The sequence below is a fragment of the Alosa alosa genome, chromosome 7 (assembly GCF_017589495.1).
Source record: "Alosa alosa isolate M-15738 ecotype Scorff River chromosome 7, AALO_Geno_1.1, whole genome shotgun sequence".
In the NCBI taxonomy this organism is placed as follows: Eukaryota; Metazoa; Chordata; class Actinopteri; order Clupeiformes; family Clupeidae; genus Alosa; species Alosa alosa.
In genome coordinates, this window is record NC_063195.1 from 16074601 (window position 1) to 16100721 (window position 26121).

The window sequence follows — 26121 nt, forward strand, 5'->3', positions numbered from 1 at the left end:
TGTGCATTCTCTCTCTGTGTGGTGTGTGGCAGTGTGGGTGGCACGTGTGGGTGGTATGCTGCAGGTGTGTGTGTGCTTGCAGGCAGGTGTGTATGCGTGCAGTGTGCGTGCGTGTGTTTGTGCGTATGGGTTTGTGCGTATTGTGTGTGTGTGTGTGTGTGTGTGCGTGTGCGTGTGCGTGTGTGTGTGCCAGGGGCCTCAGTGTTGAAGAAAAAGCGTGTGTGTGCGCAGATGGTTCCGGTGGACAGCGTCACCACTGCAGTGCTGGACATCCGGTTGACGGCAAAGAGCAAAGGGATGGTGCAGCATTACACCTGCCTTGGGTAGGACACACACACACACACACACACATACATATACACACCTTTATCTCATACACACCTCTTTAACTCACCTTTAAGTCACTTTTAATTCATACACACACACATTTTAAGTAACACACATCTTTAAGACATACACACACACCTTTACCTCAGTTTAACTTTAACTCAGACATAGGCTTCGATACTGTGGGTGCTCTGGGTCTCGAGCATGTGTGCCACATGCCAGCTTACAGTCCCGGCAAAATTTACATGAATTTAAAATCAACCAAACATCACAGATGGTGCTAACTGCAGCATCTGCAATAATGTGATTGCAATCCCCTGCTCCATATATATATATATATATATATATATATATATATATATATATATATATATATATATATATATATATATATATATCCTAACCACCAATAAAAGCGTCTCTCCGATGAAAAATCCTCTTTAGACACTTCCAACCTGAAGAATTAACGCAAGGCCATTTTGTCGGGGCTTCCACCTGAATGTTTAAAGTGTAGCCCAGAATATAATTTTATAAGTAGTCTGACAAAGCCTATTGCTTTGTGACACATCTAAACACTGGTCCCTCTCTATAGAACGTCAATAACATATTGAAGTGAAGAGGTCGCAAAAGTAAAGCAGATAGAACGATTGGCATTTTTGTGTGTATGTCGGTCGCTGTTGATTTCCTAAGGTGCTGAAATGCATACATTACTACTTTCTCAAAATCGTATGGCAACAATTCATGTGCTATGTTTTTGCATGAGGTTTATTTTGGGCGTTGGTATTGGGCATTTAATTGTTTTAGCACCCCACCGACGGAAACTTAAATTGGCGCCTATAAACTCAGACACACACTGTTAATTAATCTGTAACTAACATACACTGTTAACTCCCCTTTAACTAACACATACCTGTAACTCACTCCTGTCTCTCTCTCTCTGTCTCTCTCTCTCTGTGTATGTGTGTGTATGTGTATGTGTATGTGTATGTGTATGTGTGCGCATGTGTGTGAATGCGTGTGCATGGTGCGGGTGCGTGTACGTGTGTACTTGTGTGTGTGTGTGTTTGTGTGTGTGTGTGTGTGCGTGCGTGTGCGTGTAGGGACGTGCACGGCTTCGTGGTGTGGTGCAGGAAGGGTGCGTTCTCGGGGCCCACCCCCCAGGCCAAGCCACGCAGCGTCAGTCTGGACCTGCGGAAGCTCTCCCTGGAGGGGACCGCCCCTCCACAGCCACTACGGCCCTGGTGAGCCAATCAGAGGCCCGTTTGGTCACACACCTTTCACTCACACCACTGTGTTTCATCCAGGGGTGGGTAGAGTACTGAAAATCTATACTCAAGTGAAAGAACAATTACTCCCTTAAAAAAATTACTTCAGTAAAAGTCAGTAAAGAATATTCCCATCTGAGAAATCTACTCAAGAAAAAGTAAAAAAGTATTTTGTTAATACATTACTCCAGTAACAAGTTATTTTTTTACATTTGTATCCCTTTAAAGGGCCATCAAAAATATGAAAAAGTATCCTTTACGCCTGTTTGCTTTTCTCCTCCTCTGTAGGCTGATCATATAGACAATCATACAGACAACCATATTTTAACAGCCATATTTTATTTAATATACTTTATTATTATTTGACACACTTCTGTAAGCTATCTTGTCATAGCCAGAAAAGGCATTAAGTGGCTACGGATTGAAGTTACTTCCAATCCATTGCCAGCTGATTCTTCTGCTTTGCTGATCCTTCTGCTTTGCATTGCTAGAAGTCTGGTTATAACTTCACCATACAGACACTGTAACCTAAAAAACACTTTGCTATATTATGGGTAGACATATATTTAGGCTACACATAGCTTAGGCATGCCCACTCGGACAGACCGACAGAGTAGGCTATCTTTTTTCTCAGCCGACCGTCTCTCTGTCATGTCCTGCACTGACAACATTGAGGCTACATTCATAACGAATGCTAGGTTTGTCTAACTTGTGTGCTCGATTTCCAGTGCATTTGCTTTGCTTGTGAAATGAAGTTGTAGGCGTACTTTCCTTGTCCAATGTGATTGTTGAACTATGCTGCCTAGAAATTAATATAGGTGAAAGTTTCCGTGTCGTGTCATACCTCTCGTCTTGTTGCTACTCTGGCAGTCTCACCAGAAGATGCAGCAGCTGGCAGGACGTCATTGCCTCAACTGAGCTGTTAGATATATAGAAAATCTACTTCCGTTTAATAGGCTAAAACATCGTCTGATTCTGAGGCCAGTCATTACTTTTATAAAGTAAAGTATACTTACATAAAATTATGCTTATTAAATGCTTTCCTCAAATCACTTTTCACAAATTTTTTTCAAGAGTAATATTATCGGTTATCGTATCGGTATCGGCCACAACAAACCAATAAATATCGGTTATCGTTATCGGCCCTAAAATTCCATATCGGTGCATCTCTATTGTGTATTCATAGCAACCCCCCTGCAGCGCCACCACGCCTCAGCGGCCGGCGCAGCAAGCTGGAGGAGAACAGTGTCGGAGAAAGTGACAGCAGCAACAACATCTACGGCATCACAGGTACGGCGCTAGAACCTCACAAACGGCAGCACAGGTATGGGGGTAGAACCTCACAAACGGCAACACAGGTACGACACAAGAACCTCACAAACGCTACTATTAGTAGGCTTTAAAGGAAGCCTTTAATTGCAACGTTCTACCACAAGGTATTTAAAGGTGCTGCCTTTGATCCTGGCTAAAGTCTGCACCTTTATATACCTTGTTGTTATAGCCTGTGGGCCCTTGTTTTTGCGGTGTGCAGACCACTGTCAACTGCTTTTCTGATTCTTGACTGCTTCAGAAAGTAAAAGTCACAACCATGCACTTGGTTCCAGCCATTCTCTAAACCACCATTTGTCTTTGAGTGTTAACGCACAAAGACCAACACTAGTGAGACCTAGTACCCACACTAGCATCTGTGAATGCATACCCTGTATATCTGTACTGATGGCTAAGATGACTTATGTTTGCTACTTCCTGGGACATTTTACCACAGCCCCCCCCCCCCCTTCAGTTCTGCTGTTATGTCAAACCTCTCAGCTCTAGCTTCCCCTTAGCCAACAACCAAGTCCAACAGTAAAGTATAGACCCTTTCAACAATAAAAACAAAAACAATGCTTGAACATTCTATTTGGTTCCCAATCTAATTCCTCTGCATTAAGATAACATATGGAATGTTAAAATGGAAGCCTTGTGGGGCCAACTATGATGCTGATAATGGAACTCTCTTGAAAGGGTCTATAACTGCTCTCCTATTTCCTACCAAGTCAAATATCGTAAACACACACTCACGTACACACGTACACACATACACACCACCAAGTCAAATATCTTTTACTTTTACTCTCTGAAGCCCACCTCGCTATGACTGTGTTACTGTGGAGTGGGTAAGACTGTTTTTAGTGGCAGGCTAACACATACTGATGACTTGCGCTAGCTTAGCACCTGCGAACTCTGCAACTAGAAGGACGGTAGGAAATGTGTTGAAAACGGTCTCACTGATAAATATCACACTTGCTAACTTGGAAATGAGGTCCTATGTCCAAAATCCTGAACCACCCCTTTAAAGACCTGTAAAGGTTAACCAGTCACCTTACAGCCCTGAAAAAGGCTAGCCAGTACACACTGGACAGTACAAAAGCAATGCAAAGCATGTAAGTAAGTTGTATGTAATCTAACTACTGCCTCTGCCTTAGCCATCGATGGAGTTCCTTTTGCTCTGCATCCAAGATTTGAGGCCCAGTCCAACGGCAAGGTGTGTGTGTGTGTGTGTGTGTGTGTGTGTGTGTGTGTGTGTGTGTGTGATGTGTGCAACATTATTTGCAACTATCTGTCACTCAAATTGACCCAATTTTCTCTTCAGGTGCCGACGAACTCCTTAAATAACATGCGTATCAAGTCTATCCAAGACATTGAGAATGAGGTACTGTCACTGACTTTACATCTAACTTTCTTCTTAGATTGTACGTTTTTTGTGTTTTGAACTTTAAATAAGACATGAGATTGTAAGCCATTGTCTCTTCATGTCCACAGTGTCTACATTCATTGTGTATAATTTATATGTTAATGTGTGTGTGTGTGTGTGTGTGTGTGCGTGTGTGTGTATCTGTCTGTGTGTCTGTGTCTGTCTGTGTCTGTCTGTGTGTGTGTGTCTGTGTGTGTGTGTGTGTGTGTGGGTGTGTCTGTGTGTGTGTGTGTGTGTGTGTGTGTGTGTGTGTGTGTGTGTGTGTGTGTGTGTGTCTGGGTGTGTGTGTGTGTGTGTGTGTGTGTGTGTGTGTGTGTATCTGTCTGTGTGTGTGTGTGTGTGTGTGTGTGTTGTGTGTGTGTGTGTGTGTGTGTGTGTGTGTGTGTGTGTGTGTGTGTGTGTGTATCTGTGTGTGTGTGTGTGCAGTACAACTACACATTCTCTGTGGAGGAGCAGGCTGCCAAGCGCCTCACCCCCTCAGCTGCGGCCTCCTCATAGAGACGCTTCCGTCGCTGCCGCCACCCCCCCCCCCCTTGAGGATCCGTCCTCACGCCTTCACCTGCCAATGGCCCAATGGCTTCATATCTCTCTGTCTTTCTTTCTCTCTCTCTCTCTCATTCATTCACTCACTCACACACACACACACACACACACACACTCACACACTATCTCAACTGCATGTCAAACAGACACAGGTGACCCATATATTTTACGTTAACACTTATCCATTGTTTCTGACTAAACATTGTTTACAGTTATCTGTGTATGGGCAAGTTGAGGACTGACTGAACCCTGTCTCTGACTGAATCTAGAGCCATCTACACAGTTAACAATCCCAAGCAGCTACATTTTTTCATGTCCTAGTAGCTGCTAAGCCTGCAACAGATAATCATGCTGTCTTACTCTTACCCTACTGACACTGTTAAGAATAAATTGTGTGTGTGTGTGTGTGCGTGTGTGTGTGCGCGCACCTATGTGTGTGTGCGCCTGTGTGTGTGTGTGTGTGTGTGTGTGTGTGTGTGTGCGCGCACCTCTGTGTGTGTGTGTGTGTGTGTGTGTGTGTGTGTGTGTGTGTTTGTGTGTAAGTAGAGGCTTGCCCATTTCTCTGGTCTGGTAAAGCTTGCTGTGACTATGATGTTTATCTGAACTGATTGGCTGGAAAGGAGAGAAGTAGCAGATTATGTGGCACATTTGAGGTGGTAATTGATGCGTGTCACACTCTGTCCAGACACATTTAGAGTAAATAGAAGTTCCTGTTCTATTTTAATATAGTACCAACAGAGTAATGGAGTGGAAATATCCCATTTGTGCCACATTCTAGAATTGTCTAGAATTCCAGAGTCCAGTCTTGATTCAGTGACAGTCTTAAAGCTGGTAGAGAGATTCGGTCTCCCTATCACTGACTTTCCATCAAAATTCTTGAAATGGTTTTAGACCCCCTTTAAAGGGCTATTGAGTTTGCATGTTGTTTAGAGATAAACAAAGGTGAATCTGCGCAGTGCCGTTGGCTATCATTAAATTGGCAATGCATAGGCTCCAAAATATAATAATTTGCATATAGCGAAATGTGCATCTTGACCACATTTTAGTCTAATTTGTCTGATTGTGAGTCATATGGCTGGCTTCATCCTGCACACATACGAGCTACATTGAAAGCTGTCTGTTGTGTGTTGCCGGCTGTTTTTATTTTCCTTAGATGATGCACTTTTTCCTCTTTAAATGATGTGACCGCTGTCGCCTTACCTAGCCAGCTTGGCCTACATGACTTTGCTGCTGGTACCAGCACACAGAGTTTGAATTACTTTGTTTCTCCTCATCATTTAATCGTTTGTGCAAAATATTGCAATTGTCAGTGGTGATGGGATGTATAACTGACATGAAACTGTTTTTGTTTTTTTACACTCTTGAAATGAATCTTAATTATATTGTGTCATGTTTGTATGGACCATGTAATTCTCTGCTTATTATATTTAAATGTTGTTGTTGTTGTTTTTTATGTCTGGGACCAAAAATTTGAAACGGGACATTGTCTTTATTATATATTACTATATTTTAGTGAAGGATGTATGTAAACTACAGGAATGTGCTGATCATCTTGAATTACTTTTTTCTATATCCCCGCTTTCTTTCTGTTTTAACTTTTTTTTCTAAATAAAGACCTTTAAAGAAAAAGCAATATACATTTTGACAATGCATTTAAAAAAAAAAAAAACGAAACTGGAAATATGCTACTTTTTGGCGTGATATTTGATTGTACGTCGGCCAGAATAGATCATCTTCAGTGTTTGTAGGTTTATTTTTATATTTTCAAAATCCTTCAAATAAGATTGGACCAATGCAGGAGACTGACAATGAATGGATTGCTTTTTATCCAATCGTTTCGAAATATCCCGGCTTTCAACCAGAATCAATGCTTTTAACCAATGGGAAGAGGCAGACGCGTTTTGTTACCGCAACGCAGTGATCTACTTTTCCTTCCTCGCACGCAGTGCGTATCACTACCTTGGCCAGATCACCAACCCACAAGTCAACCTATATTCAAGTATGGACGGACGAGGCTACGGTTCAGGTAAAGTCGCGTTGTTTTGTTGTCTCTCTAAATTAATGATTGTCTCATCCACGTCTATGACTTTATATGATAATTTCTAAGATCACTAAGCATTCCCTCAACACTCACATTTTGTATAATAATCACAACTAGGCTAGGTTAGCTAATGCTAACCGATCAATGCTCCGTTACTTTTCGGCAGTAGGCTACCTAGCGTTAATGGAAATGATTCCAGCTCTAGCTAACGTTAGCAAAAGGCCCTCACTGATCTGTTAGCTAACTATTTTACCTGCATTGAGTTGAATAGAGTTAACGGGCTTCTCGATTACTTGAAGGATTGAACTAGACGTTGGGGTTGTTTGCAGGAACTAAACTGGTCAAGGGTGTATCTAACGTTAGTGTTGCTTGTTAACACGAGTGGCTAACCGGCCTGCGTGTAAACAATGGAAAAGTCGTGATGCCACCTAGCATCGAAGAGCTAGCGAGGTGAATATTGTTGTGCATAGTGAATTTATTTCCAGACACGGTAACTAACACAAACTTTAAAGTTACCTTATCCTTTACATTTGCTAGTAGAAACGCCGTTGGTCAGTCACGACTTAACTAATCGCATATTCCCGACTCTCGCAGCCAGAAGTTAGCTGCCAGCTAAGCTTTACATTAAAATGGCCGCCATGAGACTTTTCATAGCCCTGTCTTAAATTTTTAGCTAACTTACAGCTAGCAACTCACCACACGCCCCTCTAGCTAGCCATAAAGTTAGCGGTTGTTATGCAACACATGCAACCATTTTGGGGCCTGGCGGATACAACAGCTTATCTTAGGTGTCTATTTTCAATAGCTGTTTGCCAAGTTAATTGACCGAGTCCTACAGCTTCTCCCTAAACTAGACCGTTTACTGACGTTTGCCTTCTGTTATGTAAGCAATGGAAGGGTTCATTTATTTGTGGCTGGTGTGATTATTCGTCCTTGGACAATTGTAAAGGCTGTGTAGGCTACACAATATTAGCATTATTTTTACAATTGTTTCACTACGATTAACTTCCAACTTGCGTGCTCGACTTGCAGGCTTCTCCGGTTGGGGTGGAGGTGGCGGAGGTTCCTCAAGCAGAGGTAGGTCACCGAGGAAAGCTCATTAAAATGGCCTTTCATGCTCATCAGGCACAGTGTTGTTCACATTGGTGTTTTACACATACCTGAGCACATGCTGTTCTAGAGTAGAAGCTAGTCACACAGTGACAGTAAGCAAAGAATGAAAGTTGCCTGTCCAATCAGTGCTTCCGTGCGTTTTCCAGACATTGGGTTGCCATACATTGTCTTGGGTCAGTAGCGTAGTAGACTAGTCAGGTGTGTCGGACTTAAAGGGGGAATTTGGTTTGGGCCCACATAGTGCTGTAGGAAGACATATTTGTGAATGTGCCTGCACACAGAGGAATGTGCATACAGCGGACAACAGACAGACAAACAAGCAGTAAGTTAGTCGAGGTCGCAGGTCAGTCTAGGTAGCACTTCAATAGAGCTAGATAGATAGATAGATAGAAAGATGGATAGAAAGAAAGATAGATACTTTATCGATCCAGACAGAAGGTCTGAGATCTTCTGCTGTTTCTGCCCCTCCCCCAGACCTGTATGGGTACAAGGACTCCATGTCGGGCGGCGGGGGCTTCGGTGGTGGTGGCGGTGGAGGCAGCGGAGGCTACGGCGGTAGCCTGATGAAGAGCAGGCTCTCCGGAGGCTCAGGCCTGTCCTCCACGGTGAGCAACGCCGACGAAGTCATCGCCAAGATCAACCAGCGCCTGGACATGCTCACACAGCTGGAGGGTGGCATGAAGGGGGGCGGACGCAGCGACAGGTAAGGCTCAGCTACTCCGCACGCCAAAAAGTGTGTGTGTGTGTGTGTGTTTTTCGAACTGGGATTAGGCCTCACACACACACTCGCTCACTGTTTCTTGCTCTCTCTAAATAGCCTTTTCTGCTGAAAAAGCCACGTGTGTGTGTGCTTGAAGAGAAAGTACTAAGCGCGCACACCCCACACACACACATACACACAAACTGGAAGAAACAAATGCTGAATGTTCTCAATGTACTTGCTCACCGAGAGACCAAAACATGCACACCGCCATACACTGTGCCCGCTCTAATAGGAGTTTCACACATCACACATCTAATCACCTTGATTTAAATGTAATTAAATTAAAACGCTGTGATTTAAATATGACCCTCACACACTCACTCAAGAAGTTCACAATGTTTTTTTCAGGCGTACTTTAATAATGGCCTACCTCTTTCACACCCCATGAAGTAGCCTAGCCTATTAGCACCCATGTTGGCACAATTGACCTGTTCTGTGGACGCTGAAGGACGTGTACCTGGAAGAGATTATCACCTTGCTCTCCCCACAAACACACCCAGATGACCATTCATCGCATATCTTTTAGGGCCATAGATCTTTTCTCCGTTAGCCACTACACTACCCCCACCCCCCTCCATTCAACCACTCAGTGCTGTTCTTCAGTCTTTCATTTTTTCGCTAATTGATTGTCAAATTATATACTTTATAATGAGGAGAAGGAGCAGCACTCAGAGTTCTCCGTAAAATTGTATGGGGTTAGTTTGTAATGCCACTATGCAGTTGTCTACACATATCCCGCCTCTAATGTCAGTAACCAAATGCATTGTTGGAAACGGCATGATTGGCGTAATCTTCAGAAATAGTTAACCAAAGTAACTGCCCTAAGCTGTTACCAAGATGGCCGCAGAGTGGCAAAACTGGCCCTGTTTTCTATAAACAGACACCATCCAATTCAATCACCCAAAATTGTTGTTGTTGTTATTGATGTTAGGATCAGCAGGGGCTTTGACTTTGACACATACACTGTCCCACAAGCTGCATCACAGCACCCCTATCTCCGTCCTGTGGCCTATCAAGTCCTCCATTGTCTGACTGTCATGGGTGGCACGCTGTTCTTCCTGCCACAGCTGTTTCCATTTTGCTCATGATGCTCTCCCTGTCCCTCACATTCACACACCATTGATGCATCACTGGTTCACCTCCCTTCACTGTGCGTCTTCTCTTGCCGCTGTGTGTTGGTACCATCTCGTAGCCTTCCTGGGCGCGTGGGTATTCCAAGGAAGTGGTTTAGTGGCTAACCCAGATGAGTTTACATATTCATTTATTTATTTACTTATATATTAATTTGGCTTAAAAAAAGAAAAGAAAAAAACACTTTTATCCAAAGCCACTTATAATGTCAATTATTACAAGTCTCCCCAGAGCTACTTGGTTCAGTGCCTTGCTCAAGGGTACTATGGTAGCAGTTATGAATCAAACCCACAACTTTCCCTTAGCCACTACACTTCCTCCGCCCTATAGCTAACATTCTGCTTGATGACCTCAGTGAAATGCTTCCGAAGGCTCCTCTGTCATTTTTGCGGTGTTGGTGATTTTGGTGGTAAATAGGCTGGTAATTGATTGGATGCTGTGGGAAATCCCCCCCACCTATTAGCACAATGAATTTATCACTGTCTATCTGAAATGGCCCAGGATTCGAAATGCCCAAATCCCACTGTTTTTAAATTGACCTAATTGAAAATGTAAAGCTAAAGTTTTGGTCAGAAATCCTCCTTGCATGTGGACTGTTTTGACTTAAGTTCTTTAGTATATTTTCTAAGGCGTCCTGGCAGGTGGTGAAGTGAATGTTGATACTGAATAGTTTTGCTCAGAGGGAGTTGTCGGAGTTTGTTCTGAGGAGAGTTGGTTAAAAACAAGATGAAAGTGCGAGAAAAGTGTTTGTTGCAAAGACACAGAGCCAAATTTAGCCTCTTTGGTCGATAATTAAGCGGTAATGAATGCACGCTCGCCTCGATTTGGTTAACTCTCCAGTAGCCATCTCCAGTGGGTCCCTATATGCCAAACTCACACACACTCTCTCCAGCTCATATTCTGAAATACACTTCTACCTTCCTTTGCACCCACACACCCCCACCCATCTGAGGGAAGTGTGTTTCCTTTTGCTGCACTGATCCTGATGGTGTGGGTATTCATACAGCACTCTTTTTAGCCACTTTGCATGTATTTACGCAGCCTAGACCTGTGCTGCCCTGTCCAGGAAGTGATCTTCTTTCCGCCCAAATGAGCAGTCCTAATTGTCTTGATATGTCACCTGGTAAATGATGGGCTAGTGGTAATCCTAACGACGTTAAATTAGCCATTTGTGTTGTGTTCAATGAAATTTTTATCAGGGAGTCTTTTGGAGAGCTCTGAACCATATGGGGGTTCAGGAAACTGTTTTGGGCTGAGGTGTTCTGGGCTCACTGTGGTCGACTGCACACATCCATCGCCTCACCTGGATGTCGGCCATGTTGGCGCTGTGTTCTGCCGGAATCTCTGTCGCATCTGCCACGTCATCGTCACTGTCCTCTCGGCCTGTCCCTGTGTTCTCAAAGCATTCCAGTCTGTGCTTGATGTAGACGACGTGTCGTGTCCCCTCTATTGTTTGTCACTGTCTGTCCATTTTGTTGGAGACGGAGAAAGATGGAAATCGCCGCCTTTTGCTGTGTGTCTTTCTCCCTTCTCTCTCTTTCCATTTCTGTTTCTCGCCATATAGTTAAGCACCCGATATCACACACACACACACACCCATCCATGTTTTGTGTGTTTTTCTTCGTCCCTTTAAGTGCAGGTTGGGATCCCTCCTCTTGGCTCAGTGAGGGGTCCACGCAAGAGGGTGCTGAATTGTGATGTCACAATGTTGATCATGCTCTGCCGTGCCCCCACAAACAAACAGGAAGTCTCTGTTGCCAAGCTACAAACCATGAGCCCCCCCCCCTCAGGGAATTGGTGCCCCACTGGCTTCCAGATGGTACAAAGGACCATATTTATGCCCCCTCTTAAGATGTGGTCAACTTTTTATGAGATTCCCAGTTTCTCGTACTTCTCCCAGATCCAATACTTTCTCCAGATGTTATTTCTCTCATTCAACCAGTCCTACAGTATTGTTATAAAAGGCCCCTAAACAGTTATTTGTCTGGGAACGTTTGTTCTTTTATTGTCCCTGTGTGCCACCCATCCCCAAGATGCCCCTTTTTCTGAGACCCTCATGAGTGGGGGTTAAAGGGATTGCAAACAAAAAAAACCTAAACAATCTATAACACCAAACACGGTGATTGTGTGAGAGAACTGGCGTGAGGAGTCTGGCTGAAATGGGTTTATGCAACAGAGTTTCAGTGACTTATTTCCCTTGTTTGTGTCTCCAGACTCCAGTTTGTTTGGGCTGATGATTTTGAGTTTGAGCTTATTTTACCCTTTTGTTGATGTTTTTTTTTTTTAATTTTGTTTTTTTATTATCTTTGTGTTTTTTCTTGTTGGGAGATTTTTTTTATTTTTTTATGTTGTGCTTGTTCCTCTGCTCATTTGCGAGGGAGAGAATGAATGAGGGGTGATGATGATGATCATGATGAAGAAAAATGGAGGGATTGTGGAAGAAAAAAAGACAGGAAAAATAAAACTCCTGAATCTCCTCATTCCTCACCCTGTGCTTGCTCTGCACCTCCCTCTCCTCTTCCCCCTTCCCTCCCCCCACCCCCTCTGTCGCAGGTTTGACCAATACCATTCCTTTCAGGATTTCTCTCAGCTCCTCCTCCGCCATGGGGCCCCGAGATCTCTACAGATCTGGTAGCTATGGCTGGCGGGGTGAGCCCTCGATGGACTCTGATGGGCTCACAGGCAGTGGCCTCGCGACGGGCCGGGAGGGGATGAGGGGCGAGCCATGGGCTTGGGCGGAGGCCTTGGCGGCAGTGGTGGAGGGGGCGGTGGTGGCGTTGGTGGTGGTGGCGGCGGAGGCTTTGACAGCCTCTCCATAAAATCTCAAAGGCCAGTTAGATGCCCTCCATGACACCTTCTCTGGCTCCGGCTGGGGGGGCTCAGGAAGGGGTTAGCTGATCAGACGTTCTCCGGAGGTGGGGGAGGAGGAGGTGGGGCGGGGGCGGAATATGGGCGACTTATGGGCGACCCGGTGACAGAGGACAACCCTTCCTCCATGAATTTGCCGGATCTTGGCGGGCCGGGCCGGGCGGTCACAGTCTGATCCGGCACCCCAGAGACACTCCAGAGGCGAGGCAAGCTGCCGTCCCTGCTGGGCCAGCGCATGTTCCCCGAGACCGGGGGCTTCCAGGCACCCCCCCACGCCCACGGCCACGCCCACGGCCCCCAGGACTACTCCTCTCCTCGCCAGTTTGGGCCCCCCGACTAACCGCATGTGGGGACGCAAAGGGCCCCTCAACCAGTGGGGCACCTCCCAAAACTTAAATAAAAAAAAAAATAAAAAACTTTAAATAAAGGGAGAAACGCCCATCATTGTTGGGCTGGGCCCCCAGGGCTGGTGGTTTATCTAAAAAGGAAAACAAACAAACAACAAAAGGTGAAAGCTTTGTGAAGTCCTGCCCAAGCAGCCACATGTTACATGCCCACCCAATACATCATGGCCCCCTGTCCTCTTCCTGCCCTCGTTGAGAGCACCAAAATCACATCCCAACCCCCCCTCTGGGTCATTTCACCACTGCTACAAAATAGCCCACAGCCCACTCTTGTAGCTTTGCTTTGGTCACTATTTGCTCGTACTTGTACTGGATTAAGCCCCATGTAGCGGTAGTTGTTCTCAGAGACTGCACCGGTCACCAAAATCTCGTCCCAACTCCCCTGTGGGTCGTTTTCTCTGTTACAAAATAGCCCACAGCCCACTCTTGTAGCAGTCTGCCCCCCTTTTCTTGGTCACAAAGACTACCTAAAGAGACCCTGTTGTTTTTACCCATAATTCCCTCATACCAAAGAGAGAATCTTGTTATTTTACCCACACCTCCCCTTCGGCAGTGCTGAATAATGCCAGTATGGTTCAGAACACATGCAAGTCCTTCGCCCATTCCCCCTGAAGCAAAGACACTGCGCTCTCAGTCCAACTATTTATTTATTTTGGGTTGTTTTAATTGTTAAAAAATAGCTTCACTTTGGTCACAATTTGGTCATACTTGTGCTGTTATTCTTAGTCAGTCTTTAACCCTTTTAAGATACATCACTCTCCAAACCCCCACGCCCAGTATTCATAACTGTCATTTTCTCTGCGGGTTTTCCCGTAGCATAGGCCAACAATAACCTCATAAGCTATCCTTTTTTTTTTTTTTTTAATGGCAAAAAATGTAACTCACTTAGTCAAGCTTGTTTATGACATGTGTTTGATGTAAGGTAAGTCTGTGTATGCCAAAATTCCGATGGATCTTGTCTTTTTGACTAGATGCAGTAATACTGAAGCATTCCGTAAAAGTGTATGTGCAACTTTTAAATGTTGCGTGTTGTCGAATGAAAGATTGTCAACTGTTCTCTTTCCGCATGCTTGTACACTTCTGCTTGTTATGCATAGACATTCATTAATTTAGCGGCTGTGCTGTGCTTTTCTGTTCTGTGTGTAAGTCAACAAGATTTTGGCTAATCGTTGCTGATTCTGTCTTAGAAAGATGACATCCAAGCGTCTGGTGCGGTGTAAATGCATTGTCTCTGCGTCGAGTAAAGCGTATTTATTGTGTGTGTTAATGTTTGCACATAACTGTGTTCGTATGTCTGTTTCTGTGTGCGTGTGTGAACAATTGTGTTGACACCTGCCGATGGTTACTCAACAACTTAAGATTGAGAGAAGTAAGCCCGCGTGATGGTCAGAAGAAAGCGAAGAAGAAGACTCAGGAGCGCGGGCGTGGAGCCGAGGTCTAAAGAGTAAGGCAAGACCGAGGAAACGGGACTGACGAGAAGCAGCGAAAGGATGCTTACTTTGTGTGTGTGTGTATTGACTTGTGTGTATGTGTATGTAATGTATATATATATATATATATATATATATATATACTCCTCTATATATATATATATATATATATATATATATAACTCTTTTTGCCCTGCTCTCTGTCAGATTCAAGGGTGCAATCATTAGGTGAAATACAGTGGAAATCTTCAGGTAAGCGGTTAACCCTGCTTTTTTGGTGTTGGTTCTGCAGGGGAAGGAGCTAAGGTACTGAGGCCAGCGGTGAAAAGGTCAGGAAACCAAGGACTCAACTTAAAGGACTCTACTTTACTTTAATAAGTGTGTGTCGCGTGTAGCGGCATCATAAAATGCAGGGTGTACATAGGTGTGTGAGGGATTCTGCTTGAGTGTGTGACTGAGCTTGTGTGCATCATAAATTGCAGGGAAGGACAGTGGGATTATATATCGTTTTTTGTAGTTGTTTTTTTTGTATAAGCTTAGCGGATGTAGTGAGAGAAAAGTGTGTGTGGATCTGGCGTCATCAATTTTAGTCAAAAGATGTCTAATGCTGCCCGGTACATCAGAAGACTTTGACAAGATTTGGAAAGATTCTTGAAAAGATTGTGGTCTTTGCGTGGTTAAAGCCTCCAATCTTTCAGAGATCTTTCCCAAATATGATAAAATTCTTCTGAATATGGAATGGGTTAACTCCAAGAGAGCGGGTGTGAACGTGTTATTGATGATGTGTATAATCCAAGTCACTGCTGCTTCACAGGCTGCCAAGCCTGCGGCTGAAGGAGACAAAGGGAGGTAAGCAACCACCTTTTACGGTTACTGAATCTAGTAACGCATTGCTCAGGAATGATGAATGTAAAAGCATGTCTTAAGTCCCCTGTGAGAAACTAGACTCACTTGTCATCAAACAGCTAAGGGGTCTGTGGTATTCCTCTGTGCTCCCCTGACAGGTGACCATCAGGAGGATCATCAGATCAAGAAAAGCTAGGAACAAGCAGCAAGCAGCCGCTCCAGCCAGGAGGAGACCTCTTAGAGGTTAAAGCGCCTGTGACTTCATGGAGATGTCAGGGTCAGTTCAGCCAGGGTCAGTTGGGGTCTGTGCTCTTGGCGATAGCTCTCTCTTTGCCAGTCCTATACACCCTTGTCCCAGAGGTCGGTTGGGGTCCTGCTGTGATGTCTGTGTGTGTGTTACAGGGGGTGTCCGCGATTTCGATTTTATATTCCAGAAATGGTCAATCCCATCTCAATCTGGAACTTATTAAAAGTAGAATACGGCGATGCAGCCACACCCCAATCTCACGTCCAGCATGCCAAGACAAACAAACACATGCGTATTGCTTTAGGCAATGGCGTCCAGCAGCAGCAGCCAGTTAAAATATACACATCAACCTACGAAATCAAAGCCCTCTTGCTGCGTGCGGTGTGAAAAGTGACCGTTCATTCCGTCCAATTAAAACTAGCACAACCTACTCAACATACCAAGAATTGAAGCCAGTCTAGTTACAATTCAAAGAAGTTACTTTAAGGCTTAAAATGCACATTGATAGGAATTACGCCTTCCCATGAACACCAACCTTGGGTCTCTTGGTGTGCTGAAACTGTGTGTGTGTGTGTGTATTGTGTGTGTGTATGTGTATATATATATATATATATATATATATATATATATATATATATATATATATATATATATATATATATATATATATATATATAATATCTTTTTTTTGCCCTGTTCTCTGTCAGATTCAAGGGTACAATCATTAGGTGAAATACGGTAAATCTTCAGGTAAACGGTTAACCCTGCTTTGGTGTTGGTTCTGCAGGGAAGACTGAAGGTACTGAGGCCAGCGGTGAAAAGGTCAAGGAGGAAACCAAGGACTCAGCCAAGGACTCTGCTGCTGTAAGTGTGTGTGCGTGTAGCGGCATCATAAAATGCAGGGTGTACATAGGTGTGTGAGGATTCTGCTGTAAGTGTGTGTGACTGGGCTTGTGTGCATCATAAATTGCAGGGAGGACAGTGGGATTATATATCGTTTTTGTAGTTGTTTTTTTGTATAAGCAACGGATGTAGTGAAGAATGTGTGTGGATCACAGCGTCATCAATTTTCGTCCAAAAGATGTCTAATGCTACCCGTACATCAGAAGACTTTGACAAGATTTGGGAAAGATTCTTGAAAGATTGTAGTCTTTTGCATTAGTTAAAAGCCTCCAATCTTTCAAGAATCTTTCCCAAATCTTGTCAAAGTCTTCTGGTGTAAGGATGGGTTAACCAGAGAACGGGTGTGGTGTGTGTGTGTGTGTGTGTGTGTATAATCAAGTCACTTTTCTGCTTCACAGGCTGCCAAGCCTGCCGCTGAAGGAGACAAAGGAGGTAAGCAGCCACCTTTTACAGTTACTAGATCTAGTAACACGTACTCAAGTGTGTGAATGTAAACGCCATCTTAAGTCCCCTGTGAAACTAGACTCATGTCATCCAAACAGCTAAGGGTCTGTGTGTCCCTCTGTGCTCCCTGTAGGGGTGACCATCCAGGAGGAGATCACTCAGATCAAGAAAAAGCTACAGGGCAAGCAGCAGCAGCCGCCAGCCCAGGAGGAGGGCCTGCCCAAGTTTAAGAAGCGCCGCGGCTTCATGGAGATGTCCGGGGTCAAGTTCAACGCCCAGAGGTCAGTTGGGGGGTCATGCTGCGCGTGTGTGTGTGTGTGCTCTCTCTTTGCCCGTCTATACCCACCCCTTGTCCCAGAGGTCAGTTGGGGGGTCCTGCTGCGTGTCTGTGTGTGTGTTAAGGGTGTCACGATTTCGATTTTATATTGAAATCGATCGAAATTACATCTCAATCTCGAACTTCGAACTTAAAAGTAGAATCGACGATGCAGCCACACCCCCAATCTCACGTCCAGCATGTATGCCAAGACAAACAAACACATGCATGTGCTGAACGGCGGCGTCAACAGCAGCCAGTTAAAATATACACATCAACCTACCGAAATCAAAGCCCCTCTTGCTACTTTGAAATCACCGGTGTGAAAGTATTCGTTCATTCACGTCAATTAAAACTAACTTAGCCTACTCAACATACCAAGTGAAAAGATGATCTAGTTACAGTCCAAAGTTACTTTAAGGCTTAAAATGCACATTGATAAGTACATATTCCATGAACACCAACCTTGGGTCTCTTCGGAGTGTGCTGAAACAATCAAATTAACATTCTGTGTTTCATTTCACTATGTTCACGTCTCTGTTTTTATTTAGCCTAATGTTAGTTCTGTTTACATTACCTCACGGTTGGAACAGTTTCAAAATAAAAAGCGGTTTCAAAATAAAAGCACCCAAATAGTAAAAGGAAAAGGCCAAAAGGAGTAAATAACATATAAGGAATGCATTAATAGTAATATTAAAAAAGATCAAAATCAAAATTACTTTAAAATCTAAAAAATTACATCGAGGATTTGGAGAATCGTGACACCCCTAGTGTGTGTGTGTGTGTGTGTGTGTGTGTGCTCTCTTTCCCCATCTATACCCACCCCTTGTCCGGTGGTCAGGGATGTCTCCCTCTCAGTCTAGTGGGCTCTCCCTGACTGAGACTTTCTCCACGAGTTCCGCTTCTCACGCATAGACTCTACAACAACCTGTCTTACTCTCTGGATCATGTTTGTTTTTGCCCCCACAGACACAACACATGCGCGCCGTACGCCCACACACACACACTTAAATCTCTCTCTCTCTCTCCTCTTCTCTCCTCTTCTCTCCTCTCAGGATGATGTTTGCCTGCTCCGTGTGCAAGTTCCGCTCGTTCTACAGCGAGGACATGGCCGCTCACCTGGAGAGCAAGTTCCACAAGGAGCACTTCAAGTTCCTCTCCAGCCAGCTCTCCAAGCCCACCACGGACTTCCTGCAGGTACACACACACACACACACACACACACCCACACATACACACACCCACCTCTACACACACACTGTTGTGGCTATATTGCATGTCTCACTCACTCACACAGAATTCATTCATGTGTACACACACACCTTTTCTACAGACATTTACAGGGGATGTTCATAATTAACTGAAGATAAATAAGACTTATTTATAAAACTCTTAATCTTTTATAGGAGTACCTGAACAACAAGTTAATTAACTCATTGTTGAAGGCCAAGCTGTTTTCGGGAGCTTTGTCCTAGAGTGCCAGCAATCTAGACCATTGTTGATGATTTTTGTACAGCCACAGCATATTCTGTGTTATAGCTATGAACACATACAATGGCTCATTTAAAAGGTGAGACTTTAAGCTCTCGGTGGGTGCAAACCGTGTATTTCTACACGCCTCTGTTCCTGAGAAATCCCAAGCTAAACAGTGGCTAGTGTTCATCAAAATCGCTGTTTTTTTCTAGAAATGGAGATATAACGTCTTTCATGAAATATTAAGTGTTGCCTGTTACTTACTTGTGTAAACTTTCCGGGAAGTGATCAGCGAGACTGCCACCTAGTGATAGACCCATGGCCTGGTTTTGACCTGACGTGCATGCGTCACTGATTCGACCCAAAGCGGCAACCGAGTTATGATAAAATGTCCAGATTGTGTGTTTTCATGAGTTTTCGATCGTCATATATTTTATTTCCATTCATCAGAGTTCCCAAAATCACATATAAGCTGTGTTAGAGTGTCTATTTTCGTAATTTAAAAAACAAGATAAAAACGTAATATTACGTTTTTGGCACTCAACGCATGGGAAGGAAAAACGTAATATTATGTTTTTGGCACTCAATGAGTTAACTGAAGATAAATAAAACTTTTAATCTTTTATAGGAGTACCTGAAGATAAATAAAACTTATTTATAAAACTCTTAATCTTTTATAGGAGTACCTGAACAACAAGTTAATTAACTGAAGATAAATAAGACTTATTTATAAAACTCTTAATCTTTTATAGGAGTACCTGAACAAGATAAATAAAACTTATTTATAACACTCTTAATCTTTTATAGGAGTACCTGAACAACAAGTTCAATAAGACAAATAAGACTTATTTATAACACTCTTAATCTTTTATAGGAGTACCTGAACAAGATAAATAAAACTTATTTATAACACTCTTAATCTTTTATAGGAGTACCTGAACAACAAGTTCAATAAGACAAATAAGACTTATTTATAACACTCTTAATCTTTTATAGGAGTACCTGAACAAGATAAATAAAACTTATTTATAACACTCTTAATCTTTTATAGGAGTACCTGAACAACAAGTTCAATAAGACAAATAAGACTTATTTATAACACTCTTAATCTTTTATAGGAGTACCTGAACAACAAGTTCAATAAGACACAGCAGAGGGTCACCCAGATCGACAACTTCAGCGCTGCCATCTGCCAAGTGCACAAGGAGCAGGACCTCACCAGAGGTGTGTGTGTGCGTGCGCGATCCCTGTTGTATGTGAATTTTATATATATAGACCCTTTCAAGAGTTCCATTATCAGCATCATAGTTGGCCCCACAAGGCTTCCGTTTTAACATTCCATATGTTATCCTTATGCAGAGGAAGTAGATTGGGAACCAAATAGAACGTTCAAGCATTGTTTTTGTTTTTATTTAAGGGTCCATATGTGTATACAAGTGAGTGTGTAGTACACATTTATAGTACAGTTTTGTTGATGCAGCTTTGTAGGAGTGGAGAGTGTTTTGTGACTTTTTGTCCCAGTATAATTTGACGTCTGTGTGCGTGCATGTGCGTGTTGGCCTATGTAAAAACACTCCATGGAAATCAGTCTCTGGCATGTAAATTCAAGGATGTGAAAGTCCGTGTAGTCTGTGTAGCAGGGCTGTACGCCTTGGATGTCTGTGCAGAACAAAGAGTGTGTATTTGATCTTTGACCCCCCCCCCCAATAGAGATCGGTATGGAGCACTTCATGAAGAAGGTGGAGGCGGCCCACTGTGCAGCCTGTGACGTATTCATCCCCATGCAGTTCCACCTCATCAAGAAGCACCTGCGCTCCCCTGACCACAACTACAACTGCAAGGTACACACAATAATAACACACATACACACACACACTGACATATAGACACAGGCACTCCTACACACACATATGCACGCACGCACACATACGCACGCATGCGCACACACACAACACACACACACACACACACACACACACACACAGACATATAGACACAGGCACTCTTACACACACAGATGTACAACTGCAAGGCACACAAAAATACACACACAAACACTGAAAAAATACAAAAATACACACTGACCTAGACACAGGCGTACCTACACACACACACAGACATATAGACACTGGCACTCATATGTACCTACACACACACAGACGTACAATTGCAAGGTACACACAGACAAAATACACACACACACACACACTCTGACATGGACACAGGCACTCCTACACACTAGAGGGTGACACAGGAATCAATTTTCACTCCCGTCCCATCCCGAGCCCACACAAATGCTCCCGTCATATCCCGATCCGCGGACTGCCCAAAAAAAATCCTGTCCTGCAGAATCCCGAGAGAAAGGCTCCCGAATCCCGTCCCACTCCCGTTTCGTTCCCAATGTTGTCTAAAGCATTGGTTCCCAAAGGGTGGGTCGTAGGAGATTTTATTTGGGTCGCCAGCATAGTGACAATTTATGTAGTGTATAGCCTACCTTACATAGCGTAGGAACTCCTTCTGTGCACATTTAAAACACCGCCAGAACGTGGATATCACATGGATATTATCGCAAAATGAAACCAATATTTCTGTCAGGCGCCTACCATGGACCTCACAGTTGCAAAATGCAAGGGACATGACTCAATTTATATTTGCACGAACAATTACGGACATCAGCTCTTCAACATGGCCCATTAAAATCTAGAAAGTATCATTTTAAATCGTAAAAAAACCCTGCTGTCAACAATAGGCTAAAGCAGACATCCATAGACCGGACATGAGGCTTATTTGAGTCATAGGCTACAGATAGTTTCAATTGTAGATAGCGGTCTCCTCACATTCCATGTTATTTCGGATTTTAATGCATTAGAAAGGCTATAATTTAAATGGACATGTAAATGCCATTTTCTCTTTCTAATATTGCGAACTTTACTACAGTTAAGCTGCTTTGCCATTTATTAGCAAGTTTCCCATAACAACCACCACAGGCTAGTCGAGGTGACAAGGGTTATTAAGATCGACTTTGAACAAAGTGAACCATACATCTTGACAATTACACAGTATCATAGTGTTAATGTGTTGAGTAAAGCTACACATGTTTAGATTGATTTTGTTACCATGTGTGTGTATTTCTGCCGTTACAAAAACTAGCATCTCAGATAACGTTAGCGATTAGCTCACGTTGATATGGCAATAGAAACGAATAGAACACCTTCAGTTTTAGGTGTAGTCGCTGACGCTGATTGATTGGCTTGTGAACAGGGCAGCTGCTTAGTATGGCTCTGATGGGCTACTCTGCGGCTAGGAGTAGCCAATCAACAAAGGTATTGTGAGTTGTAAGTGGTTCTCTTTTCTAGAAATGCCTTGCAATCTTTGGGTGCACTCACCGCATGTTTTAATTTAATCTCCTCCGTTCCCCGTCCCGTCCGGTCCAGTCCCGTCCTATCACGTTACCAACAGTGAAATTTACTCCTGTACCGCAGGACTCCCGCGGGAATACCGTGACACGCGGGAGTCCCGAAAAAATGTCACCCTCAACTACACACACAGATGTACACTACAGTGCGGATCGGGCCGCAAATTTCTGCCCGGCCCGCGTCCGACAGAGTTGCATCCAAACTCGACAGGCATTTTCATTTTTATGTCCGAACCCGACCCGAGCCCAACGCAGATGATGCCTCAGTTATTCCCATGCTAGTGATTAAACGTTCACGTTTGTGGATAGCCTCTTTTTAGCCCATTAAACGGAACACACAACAAATTGTCTACAGAATCAGATGACACATCAGATGAATCAGGTCACACACAGCGCACATTAACACAAGAGGCCCAAGCAAGCATAGCCTATTGAAATAGAATTCTTGTCTTACCATTGACGAAAAGTCTTAAAAATGAACTGCAACAGTCGTTGAAACTACAGTGCCTCCGTCACTGATCCATATGCAGCATCGACGTTAATTGGGGCAACTCGAGGAAATCCTCATCCAGTTGAATGAGACGACCTTATAGCCTACCGGTAGCCTATGTCTTTACCACAGTATGCAACGCAAATAATCTTAAAATCTCCTGATAGGCTAACAACTTTTTTTAACGTCACCCAAGACTGTGCTTATGTGCATATGTGCGAAATGTGCATAACCATTTGTTTATGTAGTCGTGACAACGCGAATGCATTTCAGGCGGCATGCCTAAAATGCGTTGTCACGATAAACAAATCTTGCACACAGGAAGAAAGCTATTAGGTCTTTTTTACATTTTACTTTATTCTCAAAAAACAAACGTTTGCATCATGTAAAGCAGACCTGTTGGTTACCCAACATAATAAGGAATTTAAATGTAAAGCTTCCAATGCATATCGCCCCCATGTGTCCGAACCCGACTACAATTTCTAAATATTTGTCCGAACCCGACCCGTCGAACTGCAACCGTCGGGCTCGGGTCGGGTAGCCACACTCTAATGTACACACACACACACACGAACACACACCCACACAAAGGCACCTAAACACAGATGCATTGACATGCACGCATACATACACACAAACACACAAACACACACCTGATCTTACCTGTAGTGTGTCTGTATGTGTGTCTGCACAGGGTATGATGGAGATGTCTAAAGGCCACAGTCTATCAGTGGCTCGCAGCATCCTCAACCACAAGGTCATCGGCAAGAAGCTGGAGAGCTACCTCAAGGCAAGTACACACACACACACGCATGCACTGACACGTATGCAGAGAAACAGTCTTTACACACAGGCACATGTACAGAACTGTGTGAGGTTTTGGCTCATGTGAAAAATCGATTTCCCTTGGTGTTCCCTTTGTTTGTTTTCAATTAATTTGCTTATTGGTACACATGTAGGTTTTTTTTTTGTTTTTTTTTAGGTATACAGGCTGATAGGTTGTGAAGAAAAGAGTTCTTCAGTGGATTTAGACTAATTGTTTAGGTTTCTGTATGCAATCCTTCATTTCTATTCAAACAGCATCATAAAAGGAATGACGTACGTTATCATAAAAGCAGTAAACAATCTCACATTACAGGATCATCTGTTTATTTCAAAATTATTATATTTACATGTCAACATACTATATACTATCCTGTACTCACCTGCTCTCTTCTCCCTCGTCAATAGAATGATTATATTTACATGTTAACATACTATATACTATCCTATACTCACCTGCTCTCTTCTCCCTCGCCAATAGGGTGAGAACCCCTTTTTGGGTAACCAGGACGACCAGGACCCTGACGACTCCATGACGATGGATGTGTCTATGGCCGAGGTGAGCAGTCAAAGCCTGCCAGAGGCGGAGCTTAAGGATGACGAGGAGGAGCCCAAGCCAGAAGGCAATGGTACCCATGACAACGGCGAAGACGCAGCCGCCGCCACAGAAGAGCCAGAGGCAGGCGAGAACAAGGTTAAGATTTAAAACATCTTGATACATTTTGATTTTGATCATCGCTCACCACAGTTTTTGTTAGTATTTTTTTGTGTGTGAATTATGCATTTTTTCAATAATGTGAATTATGCATCAAAGACAGACACAGACAAGTAGTGGTATATTATAGAAGAGGAGGCCAAAACTGTAACTGTAACCCTGTACTGCTCTGGGATGGTCTACATCTTGGTCATTTGTTTATCTATTTATGTCTCTTGTTTTGCTCTCCAGATGAAGATGAAGGATCAGGACGGTGCGAACAGAGTGGGAGAGGAGGAGGAGGGTGGTGAGGAAGGGGAAGAAGGAGAGGAAGGTGTGGAGCTGGGCGACGAGGAGGCCGACAGTGTGGAGGCCGAGGAGGGAGACGAGATCCTCGACGGAGACGAGGAGGAGGAAGAGGCGGCGGCAGCAGCAGCTGAGGAGGAGGAGGCGGCGGCTGAGAAGGAAGAGGCAGAGGCAGCTAAGGAAGACGCCGACGCCTCTGACGGCGAGAAGGAGACAGATGACGCGGCCAACGCAGATGTGGTCATAATCGAGTGACACCCCCTCCCTCCATTTCTTCCTGCCACATGACCTTTTGACCTTTAGTATGTACTCTCTCTACCAGCCCCCCCACCCCCCCACAGTCATATGAACCATACATGTCTGCCCATGTCCGATACGGGGATGCTGTACCCAGGGCTGCTCTCTGGCCAGTGCTGAGGGGTTTGGGCTCGAAACGTCCACTAGTCTTCGTCGTCAACAACTGGTCTCCAACCACTAGTCAACAACTGGTCCACTAGACAACAACTAGTCTCTGAGCGGCATGATTGGCCTGATCCTCTCTACATTAGCTGTTTACTTTTCATTGGTTGTTTTTGTGTGTGACCCTTGACTTTCATTCATGCCCCAGGCCAAAATGAGGAACCTGCCCGTGTCCCTAACCCCCTTGTCCCACGCATAGGACCAATAAGTAACGCCCACCTCCCCAAATCCTCTTTCAAACACAGCGAATGAGCTGTCAGCGTATCCGGTCATTCAGCCAATCAGAAACCTTTTCCAAGTGACTTCTTGCTTGTGTACAGAGTCAAATGTCTGAAATGTTTCTTTTTGTTTTTGGGGTTTTTTGTTTGGTTTGATTCATTTTTGTTTTGTTTTGTTTTTCTCCCCACTCCCCCCCCTTTTGTAAATACATTAAACGTTTTTGGTGCCTTCGGGTCTGGACTTGTGTTATAAAAATTGGCTTCTCTGTCTTGTGAGGTTTTATTTTATTTGGTAGTGATGCAGAAAACGCTGTCTGAGGCTGTTGATGGGCCATCGACACTCATCAAAACTGATCATATACATGCATTGTTTCGGTGTTAATTTTAAAGTTTTTTTTTTTTTTTTTTTTTTTTCCCAGTGTCTGTGGATTTTATTGCCTTGTTTTTTGTTTTAATTATTTCTTTAAGTTAGTGCCGTCTACAGAAATTATAGTTGGCATATTGTTTTACAAGAGCAGTTTTTGTTTTGGACCGTATGAAATAAATGTTTATAACTCAAGTACACATGGTCTGTGGTTTATATCTGATTTGTAATACATTCTCACACTTCACTCTGTGTATGTGTGTGTCTTTGCAACGTCTTTACAGTTGAGTGTAGTTAGTTAAAACACAGCAGGGTGAATTTCAACGGGGACAATGTTGCAAAGCGTTTTTCATTACTACCTCTCAAGGGAATGATGTGTTAATAATAATAATAATAATACAAATAATAAGACATTTTATTTATAGGCGCCTTTCAGCGCACTCAAGGACATCATACAGGGATACATAAGACATCAGATGTGTTTTGAGTTGTTTGGGGGAATGAA

At 43.6% G+C, this 26121-nt stretch overlaps 2 protein-coding genes across 2 annotated transcripts in view; both read left to right on the top strand.

Moving 5' to 3' along the window:
- mvb12a (multivesicular body subunit 12A) overlaps positions 1 to 6502 on the top strand; it is a 10751-nt gene extending 4249 nt beyond the window's left edge. Inside the window, exons 5-10 of the mRNA XM_048249487.1 lie at positions 194 to 323; positions 1428 to 1568; positions 2779 to 2882; positions 4058 to 4116; positions 4225 to 4284; positions 4753 to 6502. Coding sequence (XP_048105444.1) covers positions 194 to 323; positions 1428 to 1568; positions 2779 to 2882; positions 4058 to 4116; positions 4225 to 4284; positions 4753 to 4824 — 566 coding nt within the window. The 3' untranslated portion in view covers positions 4825 to 6502. The remainder of the gene's footprint in view (positions 1 to 193; positions 324 to 1427; positions 1569 to 2778; positions 2883 to 4057; positions 4117 to 4224; positions 4285 to 4752) is intronic.
- A 298-nt stretch (positions 6503 to 6800) lies between these two features.
- On the top strand, positions 6801 to 25213 carry akap8l (A kinase (PRKA) anchor protein 8-like). Its single transcript, XM_048248970.1, has 15 exons — positions 6801 to 6895; positions 7943 to 7987; positions 8498 to 8726; positions 12471 to 12548; positions 12600 to 12750; positions 12985 to 13106; positions 16492 to 16576; positions 17014 to 17047; positions 17193 to 17340; positions 18431 to 18572; positions 19967 to 20072; positions 20559 to 20689; positions 23448 to 23543; positions 24057 to 24269; positions 24522 to 25213. Exons 1-15 carry the CDS (start codon positions 6871 to 6873, stop codon positions 24828 to 24830), a joined length of 1914 nt encoding a protein of 637 aa, XP_048104927.1. The 5' UTR covers positions 6801 to 6870; the 3' UTR covers positions 24831 to 25213.
- Positions 25214 to 26121: the final 908 nt, after the last annotated feature.